Source organism: Cimex lectularius, unplaced genomic scaffold, assembly GCF_000648675.2.
Source record: "Cimex lectularius strain Harlan isolate CLEC.00 unplaced genomic scaffold, Clec_2.1 scaffold73, whole genome shotgun sequence".
Classification (NCBI taxonomy): domain Eukaryota; kingdom Metazoa; phylum Arthropoda; class Insecta; order Hemiptera; family Cimicidae; genus Cimex; species Cimex lectularius.
In genome coordinates this window covers 820,301-833,436 of record NW_019392632.1, presented here as the reverse complement: position 1 = coordinate 833,436, position 13,136 = coordinate 820,301, and the positions used below count along the sequence as shown (strand labels likewise).

General features: G+C 34.0%; 1 protein-coding gene across 1 annotated transcript; it reads left to right on the top strand.

Annotated features, from left to right (window-relative positions):
• The first annotated feature begins 12,468 nt into the window (after positions 1-12,468).
• LOC106662682 (protein Dr1-like) lies at positions 12,469-12,870 on the top strand. The gene has a single exon (XM_014386919.1). It carries the CDS (start codon positions 12,469-12,471, stop codon positions 12,868-12,870), a length of 402 nt encoding a protein of 133 aa, XP_014242405.1.
• Positions 12,871-13,136: the final 266 nt, after the last annotated feature.

Here is a 13,136-nt window from a genome sequence, read left to right as displayed (position 1 = left end):
CCAAGCGTTATGCTGAGCCTGAAAAATAACGGTTAATTTTTGCGTAAATAAAATAATGTCTCAATTTGTAAAAAGCAGTTGTTTCCTAATAAATTATCTTTATTTATGAACAAATTTCGTTTAAAAATCTTTTGATAAAATGGAAGGTCAATGATTACTGTTTTATCGATCATAAAAAAATACATGTCTAAGTAGAAAAATCTACTCGGGGTTGATGATGTTAGTAAAATCGATATGAGAAACAAAAATTACAATTATACACTGAGAGGCAAAAAATTCCACCCACTTGTAATATAACTTGATTTGTATATGTTTTTATATATTAATAAAAGTTTATCGTTCAATAATTGAGCCTTTGTCTAAAGGAAAATTTAAAAAAAGACGGACAGATAAAATTTGTTTTAGATTTTTCATTAAAAATTCAATATCGCAATTAATATTTCAATATTTTCTCGTCTTGCCTTAATTATATCTCGAAGACGCCTTGGCATACGTTCTACCATTCTGGAAATGTCTCTTTGCTGGAGTTAGCCTATGCTTCACGAAGAGTCCTTTCAAGATAGTGGAGTGTATCAGGAAGTGATGGATGTGATATTCGTCTTTTGCGGTTATCCCATAAATGTTCGATGGGTTCAAGTCTGGAGAACGAGCTGGCCAGGCTAAGACCCTGATGTTAAGCTGTTTGTAATGAGATAGTTGTCTGTCTGTGTTGATACTTACTGAAAGAATGTACTTATTACTGAGAATTTAACGTCCCGAATATGAAAAATTTCGAGTACTCAGACATGAATGAATAAGTTGTATGTTTGTATTTATTGGTTTGAAATGAGTAAATGAGAAACACTAATTGTTTCAAAGTACCGACTGAATTCAATTTATTGGCGTGGAAGTTGAGACCCAGAGGAATATCGAATACACTGGAGTAGCGTGAATGTAATTTATTAGCATGAAAGGAGGGACTTTTTTTCCAATTACCCCAAGGAAAAGCAAGTACTCTGGGGCAATGCGCATGAAGAAAAAACGGAAAAGAAGATTCCTATAGAACTGTCAATTCCTGAATAATTTATTTGTGCTTTTGGTTGTAACTTTTTGCTTAACACATTCAATACGCATTCACACAAATAAATACATTCACACCTATATATATGGCATTCAAGATATTTCCCCCATCAACTTGCATACATTAACAAACTAATCTAATTGGTGTAGGGTTCCAATGTATATCCATTATTTTATAAAGTGCCAAAAGCTCGGTGAACCCAGCAATTAGTCTTCTTTTTTCACCAGTCTAATGTCCTCTACGAAGATTGGAACCCTACATAGATTGGTCGAACGACAAACATCATAATCTAATTGGGGTCAATGGGTTACTTTTATAAATATTCCACCATCGACCCAAGTCACGTACACAGCGAGAGGCGATGGGATGCTATTCCATCATCAGCCCCTCCCAATTCACTCTAATAAATACACTCACTCATACAAAACACATCTTGACGGCTATAAACGATAAAAAATTCCCAATTCCCCTAAAAAGCGGAACAGGGGACCTTGAAACTCGTCCGAGAACCATTCTTAAATCCGGCGGCATGCCTACCCGCTCTCTATACGGAGCCAAGGCATGATACGCCTCTATTATGTGGGACACATCGAGCAACCCTTCTCTGCATAAAGAGCACCTGCGTGGGCTAGTATAAAATATTTTGTTGAAGTCGTGAGAAGCGTCCAACAATGAGATAGTTTAGAAAAACATCTTTTTCATTTTTTTTTTTTTGCCGACATTTCGAACATTATTCGTGTCATCTTCAGGGCATAAAGTGTGGTGCTATTCTTGAGCGCTCCTCACGACTTCAACAAATTATGGAACAACAGATAACAGATCACTTAGAAACACTCATTATAAAATATAATATCATTATATTAACTATTATTGTTAATACGGTATACCTAATAGCTTATTATTTACAGTTTATTTTTTAATGATAATTAACCATCCCAAAAAAAAATGGATACTTAATAATTTCTGTAAGCATTATTAGCTCTACTGTTAGTTCTGTTTGAACAAAATTTATAGGACACCAAAAAGGGACTAATTGATATAATTACTACTCATATATAAATGAATAGAAATGTTAACAAAAAACCGATATTACCTTCTGTTCAACGCAATTCTTTCCTTGAGAGAGAATAGGTCAAGTAATCGTAATAGATTCAGCATCCTTTTTATTATTCACTACTATTAACTGAATTGAAATACATTTTACAAGGCAAGGCGCAGCGCAGGAACCAAAAGAGGGAAAAAACCCGCTGAATTGTAACCGACCCATTTAAAGGGTGAGCCTCATTGTGGCTTTTGTTAAAGGGTAAACTTTATTTTTATACGTTGAATTATGCTAATTAATCTCCAACTTTGTTGTTTTACAAGTACTTTTTTTTCCAAGTCCGGGCTCTAAATTATGGCGTAACCGTTAAGAAGATAATTTCTATTAACAAAATATTCAAAGGAAAACTATTATAAGTTTCCAAACCGTTCCATCCTGTAAGATGATATTTTGTTTGAAATACCACAATTTAGTTTCGTTTTATGAACCTTGTCGTAAATCCGAATTAAACATAAAATAAATATTTTTGTCCTTGCATTCTCATGCATAAAAATAAAACCGTCACCAATTAGTGGCTTATAAGGAACAACTTCTTCTGATAACACATCTTCAATGTACGCGCAGCTGTTAGGGAACCCTCGATAAAACTCAAATTAGTGACGTGCGATACCAATCGATATGAGGAAACTGTCGAATATTTTCTTTCGATACCGAGTTTTTTTTTTTTTTTTTTTTTTTTTTTTTTTTTTTTTTTTTTTTTTTTTTTTTTTTTTTTTTTTTTTTTTTTTTTTTTTTTTTTTTTTTTTGCCTTACCGTAGGTATTAGCCATCAGCCAGATAGTTTGTTGCTTATTTTTTCCTAATTCAAACTGCGATGTTACTAGCTTGTAAAAATGAATATATAGCCTTGTAAATACTTTCTCTATCTTGCGCTAATAGTGACTTCCAATTGTACGGTTTCAGAACTTCTTGCATGGTATCCATCTTTTTGAACAAAGCTTCCCGTTGATATTCATACTCTACACACGTGAAGACAATATGGTCGAAATCTTCTACCGTATCACAAGTGGGACAGTTAGGGGAGGGTCTGAGATTTATCTTATGGAGATACTGACCACAAATACCATGATTCGTTCGTAACCTGGTGATAGTAGAAAAATACTTTTTGCTACCCTCTGTACTATGGATGAACCAGGGCTTATGCCTAAGTATCGGAAACGTAGACCTATAATAATTACCTGTTCGGGCGCAGTCAAAGCTCTCTTACCATCTGTTCCTATTTTTAATTAAAAACTTATTATAAGCATCATTTATAGGTAGCTTTATATCTAGTAAAGTGCCTTCAGTAGTGGCCCGCTTAGCTTACCGAGTAATTTCCGTATCGAATATTGTCATTCATACTTTTGTAGTATCGGAAATTATACCCAAATAGATTTTTTGTCAGGTGTTCAAGTAATATTGAATTGTTGTTTACCGTTCGAAACTTACCTCTCATCAAACTGGGAATTGACTAATTACTGTTAAGAGCGCCTACTAGCGGCATATGTCAACAAAGTTAACCTAGATTTTTAAATGATCGTTGGTAATTCTGCTGATAATCCTGGTAACTCAAAATTCTTCCCCACGTCGCAACTCGTACTTTCAATTTCAATAATTTTTATAAAATGTTTTTGTCTTCAAGTCTCTAAAATGTGTTCGCCTTCCTTTTCGTAGGCAGATACCTAATCATATCTCCTTCCAAAAGTAAAGCATGATTTTTACTAAGAAAACTGAATCTTTGGCATCTTGTACACTCAGGGGGATACAGCCGGAATAAGTCTTTTCTTTTCAAACATTTGAAAACCAAACACCCGTTGATCAATTTTCTCTAAACTTGATAACGATAAAATTTAAATATCATTTTTTATTTTTTTTATTATTAGTTGAAATATGTTTGCAGCTTTTCCTTGTTCTTATCTACATACCCTGAATGTAAAATACTACAAAAAAATACTAAAAAAACTACAATTTCTTAATTGTAACGCATGAGCGTGTATTAACCAAAGTCCTCAATAGTAAGTTGATCATTTATGAATAAACGAAAAAGTACTCATATGAGTAAGTACTCGTTAGTATCGAATAATTTTTGTCGATACTTGAGTAGTATCGAATATTTCTTTCAATAACAGTATCGAGTACTGGTATCGAATATTTTCAGGTATCGCACGTCACTAGCTCAATTCCTTCTATAGACCTGCCGTAGAAATGCCTGCCTAAACCAAAAAATCACCACCTTCATAGCTTCTCATGAGTGAAAATGTTGGGGGGGGATATTTCGCTCTCCTCTCTCTCCAGGAGGAAAAGGCCTTCTCGGAGGTCAGAAGACGGTTGTAATACTGCGGACATTTGACAAAATCCAGAGTAGTTCAGAATTTTTACGTTGAACAGGGGAGTATAAAGATAAACATTGCCCCCGGCTCATCCAGCCAAAAAATGTATATTTTTATTGCAATTAAAATTTGAATTTAAGAGCTTTAAAGAGTACTTAAAGAAAAGCAAATTGATTTTTTTGAAACCAATTTTTGACCTGCTTTACGAGAAATATCTTTCCGTTTTTGTAACTTCTTTCAATATGTTGGTTGTAATAAAGTTGAATTTGGATAAATTTTAGTCTGTTATAAAAATTGTTAAGTTGACTTCGGCGAAAAAAAATTGCCTCCGGCGTATCGGGCGAAGAAAACTAGTTTTATATTGCCATGAAAACTCGTTTATTTTGCAGTTTTCATACTTTTAATGACGTAAAAGCTAAACCTTGTTGACATAGGATGGACCAAGAGAATATAAGCTTTCTGACCCTTCCTAAAAATGTCTATTTTTTGTCGTTTATAATTTTGTTTAAAGTTTGTTATAATAGTACTTTAACGACTTTTTACGAATCTGAATTCTTTTTTATCAGTCTTTTTGGTTTTTATTTTTTATTTTTATTTTACGAGGGTTTGCAAAGGCAGAAGTTATATCAACCCTCGGGGTGCCAGTGTTTTTGAACAAAAGCCCATTTGTAAGTATGTCGGGTTCGAATGCAGGGCCGCTGGATTCGAACCCAGGACCTTTGCCTTACAACACTGTAACGCCTAAACCGTTGCTGCCACCGACGCCCCTACGTCTTTTTGGTTTAGTAACAATTTATATATTATCTAATCTCATTTAATAAACTCGTGGATATTGATAATTAAGAAATAATTATTGGTTTAGCCAAATGTTAGTATTATTACGTAAGCAAAATACTACGACTAAGCAACGAGCAAGCAACTATGATGCAACACATTATTTTCTTATTCCACGAAAAATCAATAATAATCTTGAAATACTTGCACATCAAAGACAGAATCGATATTAAAAAATAATATTTAAATTATTTAATACATTTTATTTCTGTCTAATATCTTTCGAAGTAGCATAACCAAAATATGAGGGTTTTTTGTTTTGTTTTTTTACGAGGGTATTTCAACTACGAGGTTATTTGAACCCTAAGGGTGCTTTGGAAAAAAAGCCCATTTGTAAGTATATTGGGTTCGAATGCAGGGCCCCTGGATTCGAACCCGGGACCTTTACCTTACAGTGATGAACGCCATTACAATCGTTGATCTCACGTCCGTAGACTCCGTACAACTTCTAAGTAAATTTATGATAACCTTTTTTATTTGTTGTACAGTATTGTACAGTTCGAGGTCCGATTGACCAACTAACTTTTTTCGAATTTTCTCTCCATTTTGCCATTTTTCAAATGTCGTGTAATTTATTTGATTTTCGGCGACAAATGAAATGGCCATGGAGAGCTTTAGTGAAGATAAGAATAATTATACTGAAGCATATCTTCATTAAAGCTAATAAAAAAGCTAGAGTCACGAGCGGGATTCGAACCCACGATCTTCGAAATGTTGAACGTTGAGATGGAGAGTTGGTGTCCGAGAGGATCGAAGTCACTATAGCTCATGTGGTAGAGCAGAGGCGAATATAGGCGAAGGTCTTGGGTTCGGATCCCGCTCGTGACACTCACTTTTTTATCGCAACCAATACCTTTCATAAAGATTAATTAATTGAAAAAATATTTTTGTTTATGTTTAAATTACTTAAAGGCAAAGTTTTTTCTTTATGTTTAATTTTAAATGTGTGGTGATTAGTGACCGTTAGTCGATGATTATTCGGAAATCGTGAGATGCGATCTGGTGTGACGTGGGTTTTAGAAAAACATTTCCTTTATCGTGCCAACGTTTCGATCTTTATTGAGATCATCTTCAGGGCTCAAAGTGTTTGCTTTCTTCATAATTGTGTCATCCTTGTGTGTCGTGTTGAGAGTGCCCTTTCTTGTGTGCTTAATTTTTAATGTCACTGAATTGTTTCATTGTATTACTTATTGCAATATATGTTATCATATTATGCTATCCTTGTTAAAAGAATCGTACTAAATTTAAAGAGATAAAATTCTGCGTCCGACGCTTTTATTTTTGGACGATATCGGTTTTGGGTAGAAAACTGGTATATTTGAGTACAAGTTTATTTTAAAAAAGTACTGTAAAAAGGTTTGACCCTTCAGGTAGTTGGACGTCAGCCTTTACATAGGAACTACTTTTATTATTACAATAATTTTTAAATTTAATTTAGTATAATATTAACTTTTATGAAACACACACTTGATCACAAAGTATTCTTTTAATGGAAAAGTCAGATTTTTCAGTTAGTAAAAAATTGTTTTTACTATTACAGCGACAGCTTTTCTAGATCATTACTCACTTTTTTCAGTTGTAATATGTGTTCAGAGGCTCCAACAAAAGCGCACGTCTCCCTTCTCATAACACACCATCATATGTCTCGATGTCGCTAGCTAGACTTAGGATTCTCCCAGGGCTTGTTCTGAAAAATTTATTCGGGTTAAACAATATAAACGTTTTGATGATTGACGAAGGAAGGATGAATCGGCCGTCAGGATATCACCAGTAAGTTAGAGAATTTGATCCAACAAATTTTTAATTTTGATATTAAATTAGTCAAGAAATATGTGAATGATCTATTCCTTATTATTAAAAGCTCTCAATTGGTGGATTGCTTTTAATTCATATCACCCTTCATTGCAGTTTACACATGAACCGTACAGTAATGGTGTCCTTCCTGTTCTGGACATTTTGATGATTAGGAAGGACAATGGATCTATTTCCACGAATTGGTACCAGAAACCATCACGTCCCGATAGGGTTCTTCATTCATTCCAAATTAAAATAAATGTGACTCTTGATCTCATTGATTGGGCATTTAGATTGAGTGATATCTCTTTTCATGGGGAAAATAATGGTTATCCAGCATCACTGATTAACAACCTTATTTAACAAAGAAAGTTACCTCATCTTGATAACAGTATTAGAGGGGATAGGACAGAGAGATTTTCTCCTTTAGCATACCTTGGCGATGCTTCTAAAAAGATTAAGTTTCTGCTAGAGAGTCATTTAAATAATTCAAAATTCGTTTCCAAATGTAACAATAAGTTGTTGAAGTCGCGAGGAGTGGTGTGAGATGAGGTAGTTTAGAAAAACACCTTTTTTATTTTTTGGGCGACGTTTCAACCTTTATATATATAAAAACAGTGTTTTTCTAAACAACCTCATGCTTGACCGCATCTCACGACTTCAACAAATTATGAAACAACCGGTCTCTAAGAAACACAATAAGATGCGTAAGAAGATTCTCACAAAAATAAAGTGTGTTGATCCGCCTTTAAGATTGTCCAGCGTGGTTTACTCTATCCCGTGTACATATTGCTCCCTGATTTACTAAGGTCAGGCCAAACAATACCTCGATACCAGGTTGACCCAGCACAGATATGATTGTTTTGACGTCAGTAGGCCAGGAACAGCTTTGTCAAAGCATCATCATGAAACTAATCATGAAATAAACTTTAATGAAGTGGATGTGGTTGACAGGGAGAAAATCATGGTCAGAAGATTATCAAAAGAAATCTCACATATTAAATCTGACGTTAGTTCACTAAACTTGAGAAGTGATATCAACTTAGCGCCCTCTACAGTTGTCTAATTTAGTCCTTTCTATCTGTGATGTGTCATTCTGTGTCTATAACTACAATTGGTTACCTCTGATTTGTCTACATACATATTGTTGTTTTCTATTGTTATCATTATAAAGGTGTAATTACTTGTAGAGCTTTGATGAAGACCTCAATAAAGGTTGAAAGCTTGGCATAAGTTGCAAAACTTACAAAACAAATCATACATAATTTAACAATGAGCAGATAATTATTCAGAAATCGTGAGATGCGGTCTGGTGTGATGTAGGTTTCAGAAAAACATTTTCTTTATCGTGCCAACGTTTCGATCTTTATTGAGANGGCACGATAAAGAAAATGTTTTTCTGAAACCTACATCACACCAGACCGCATCTCACGATTTCTGAATAATTATCGATTAACGGTCACTAATCACCACAAATGAGCAGATAGTTAAAGTTATCGTTTTATATTTCAGTCTGCTACGCATGTTCTATAGGATAGAAAGTAATCACTCGAAGTGCTTCGAAGGATCCGGTATGTTTAATGACGGATGGGCCTATCATAACAGCAGTTACTTCAAACTTTCATAGTTGCCCCATTTATGTTTATTTATCGTGGTACTGAATAAATCTGAAGTCTTCTCTATCTATTCTTCAACCTCGTATTTTAGTCTATAAACAAAATTCTCTTCTTTCTTCGGCGTAAAAACATCGCGAGTCGTTTGCCTTTGCAGCTCCTAACTTTAGAAGCGTAAAAGAATTCTTAAAACGAAAATGTTCTTTGTTTCTCCGACAAGTTGCGCAGAGATAAAAAAAAGAAAGAATATGAAAGCGAGGCGAAAAATATGTAGGAATTTTTTGACAGATAGCCCGGCTATAGGTATTTTATGTTACTAAGTTCACTCCACATACATCCAGTTGCCACTTATTCGCGCACTTATACTCGAAGCCCCGTGAGTATAAATCAGCAAACTCATTCCCAAACTCTCGTGCCCCGGCCCGAATACAACGAGTTATTTTCATAATATTCCGCTAGAAGGAGATCACGGCGGACCTTTTCATATTTTCCATCAATTGTTACAATCCGTCTGGGGCAAGGGGATTCCGGAGGAAGGGATTAGCAGGATTCCCATCGTGACAAAAAACCTCCCTTTCTTTACCAAAGGGGCAGGGACCAACAAATCAACGCGGGCACCTCTTAAACCTTTTTAAATGTATTACCTTCAGAACTACCTTTGACCTGATTTACTTTTTTGTACAACGACTATTTCTGTTCAAATATCAAGCCAATATTTCATGAATTGATTATTATTATTTTTTACAATTAATTAAGGTTTTTAGTTGAGATAAAAAAGTCAATGGCACGAGCGGGATTCGAACCCACGATCTTCGGCTAGATACGCCGCTGTTCTACCACTTGAGCTATCGTGACCTCGATCCACTCGGACACACTAACTTCCCATCTCAACCCCACCTTTTGAATTTTCCCTCCTTTTTGCCATTTTTCAAATGTCGTGGGTGTCAAATGAAATGGGAAGTTAGTGTCCGAGTGGATCGAGGTCACGATAGTTCAAGTGGTAGAGCAGCGGCGTAACTAGCCGAAGATCGTGGGTTCGAATCCCACTCGTGCCATTGACTTTTTTGTCTCAACTAAAAACCTTAATTAATTGTAATATATTAATTGGTCAAGCGGACCACGAAATCAGTGAATTTAATTATTTATTGCCATATTTATTATTATTTATTAGCAATCTTATATATAGGTTAATAGACATAATTAGTTATTTTTTATTTACTACAGCAAGTGCGTTTAAACCACAATCATCAACCAAGTTAGAAAATTTGGCCGAACCAAAAAATTAATTAGTAGTTAGCATATATATTTCAGTTGAAAAATAAGTTGGTAAACAATTCAAAATATACCTGTTCTAGATCTGGGTTTTGGAATTTAAAGTGCAATGGTTGTAATGTTGATTAATTCAAAGACCATAATTGCTGATAAAGATGTTTACAATATATTCTATAAGATAAATATATCACTGTTCAAAACAGAAAAGTGCTCTCCAAATTTCAAAATTACACTTGAAGTATCCACGAGTAAAATGTTACATGTAACAAAAAAATACAGTTACACATTTTCTTCAATATATGCTCGCTGGATCATAAGTGATGTAAGTACGAAGAAATCGAAAGTGGGCTTAGACTATAAAAATTAAAATTCAGGTGGCGCGTGCGAACATCTTTCAAACCGCCATTATGAAATCAAAATGGAAAAGTTATACTTTCGTCAACACATTGTAATATGATGGTTGCAAACTTGGTACTGTATTTTATTAATTTTTAGGGTTGAAGAAGTCTCATTTCAGCTTTGAATATAAAAGAGCATTGTAATATATACGGCTTCCTCTTAGACAAGTCCCAAATCTTAAAATTCGTGATATATATTTTTTTAAATAGCGTTAGGTTTCCTTCATATAAGCCAGAGGATACTATGTTTATTGATTTATAATTTTCGTCGGGTGAGGGGAAGGAGAGCGTGAAAAAAATGCCTGAGGCGACGGTAGGAATCGAACCCATGACCGCGGGACTACGAGCTGAAGTCATTCACGCTAACTACTCGGTTGTATGTATATTTTAGGGCAAAGAAAGATGTTACTATTATTTAAGCGATTGGCTTAGGCTTTAGTATGTCATGCTCACAACATAAGTTTTCTATGACAATTATGAGCAAGAAATTCATTAAAACGAGTTGATCGTTGTGAAGATTCTTGATTTGTTTGTTAATTTTTTAAAATAGTGAATTTTAAATTTTGACCAACAACCTAAATTTGTGATACAATTTTACACATTCTTTATATCATATAAAAATAATCATTTACTACAATTGTCCTACAAATAGCAATTCATTCAAAATGATGAAGGGTTTTGGAGAAAAGTATTCAGCAAGGTTAAAAAATAAAGCTTTTCAATTTTTTTTATTTTTTATTAAGGTCTTAATTTTCCCCGTTGCCGCCAGGTTTACGCAATACAACTGTTATACGCCGATTCCTCTTGGAAAACGGAGGTTTGCTAAAAGATGTTTTAGACAAAAAGTTAATTTTTTGAGACAAAATATTCATAAAATGGGTCTTTAAATAATAAGAAGAAAGCTTGATTCGCAACTTTCAAAGAAATATTTTAATCACTTATCAACCCGGGAACTTCATGTGAATATTTCATTCTATCCAATGAAGGTTGTGGTTCAAGTATATAAAATTGCGCGTAAGTGGTAATGTTGGTACTGGGTTGTATAGGAAAATCACCAGTATAAATGGTATAAAGGATGAGACTAAGAATGCTCCCTTGTGAGACGAGGTTGCTTGAACCTTAAAAAAAATTCATGAAAAATCCAAACCATTTTATGCACAGTATTGTTTAGAGATTGATAAAACCTTTTATCAATATCACGCTAAGTGAAGTCTTGATTTTAACAATCTAAGAATTCGTACTATAATTGAATTATTTTTTGTCATTATATCCAGATGAAAGTCAAGGTGTTATTAATAAGTAATTATGCGTACTTCTAAAAAACTATACTCGTCTAAACCATTTGGAAAATTAAACATAATTAAATTTGTTTAACATAATTAAACCATTTATCAGAAGTTTTTTCGTCGTTTCCTGGTATAGATAAAATTTTGAACACGAAAATACTATGTTTGAACTTTTCCCTATTCATAAAACAACCAAAAACTAAATAGCTTAACAAACTGTATATAAAACCTGTAAATTTGAAAAGTTATTACAAATTTTCCGGTATTAATTTGCCTTTGAAGCTTATTTTTACCGAAAGCATATCGATTAACGGTCACTATCTCTACTCAATACTAGTAACTATTAACAATATAGTTAAGCTTTATAAAAGTGTTTCTTGTTTGACCTGGTACACTAATTTCATTTGTTTCTGCAATTGGATATGTTTTTGAAGTTTATTTTAATTTTCAATTATATCGTGGAAGATCGATACCGATTTCTGTTTATTTTCTGGCATTAATCAATGTTTTAAATGCTGCTTTAATTGCAAACCGACTAGAAACCATTCTTGCGCGAAATGTTTGAAACATTGGAATAATTAATGTTTTTACTCTGCACACAAATTGTATTCATAACAGGATAAAATTTGTTTTTCAATATCTCAATAATTCTGAAATGGCCTTGATCAAAATCTGTCAATTCTCTGATTGTTTACTGTTGAAAAACTGGAATGAAAAGTATATGTCGGACTACTTGAAATTTGGTCGTTATTGATCATTTTGGTCTCTCAGATGCGTCTCTTTGAGGATAGAAAGACTAAAATGACCAATAATGATCATAATGTTGTAACCCTAGAGGTCAAATTTTTATATCAAATACAGTCTGGCGCTGGCCCGAAGAGAGAGGGGAAGGCCAAAAAGGAGTTCATCCACCTCATCGCCTCAGAGGCCAATGAAATTTGTAACCAGAGCAAAAAAGAGACTATTAATGTAAAGCATGTCCTATTCGCCCTTGACAGATTGGGGTTTGACGATTATCGGGTTGTGGCTGAGGATGTACTCAAGGATTGTAAGGAGGTAGAGGTTAAGAAGAGGAGACAGAGCACCAGGCTCGAAAATCTCGGAATACCCGAGGAAGAGTTGCTGCGTCAACAACAGAAGCTGTTTGCAATGGCTAGAGAGAGCAACAACAATGGCTGCAACTTCAACAAGCGACCAAAATAGTGAATATGCAAAACACTGCTGATGAAAGCGATCCCGATGATTATTCTTAATTTCACCATTAAAATGTTTGTGTGATGTAAATGGTTAGGGATGGTTAGGGATGATGCTGAGATTTTTATCAATTAAAAAAAAACAAAAAAAAAACATTAAATTATTTATTTTCTAGTTTTTGTTTCAAACTGAACCTTCATTATGGACAATTTTTTTTCAACAAACTGATTTATTAAAATATCCGTTGTAAATAATAAATGACATTGAAGATATCT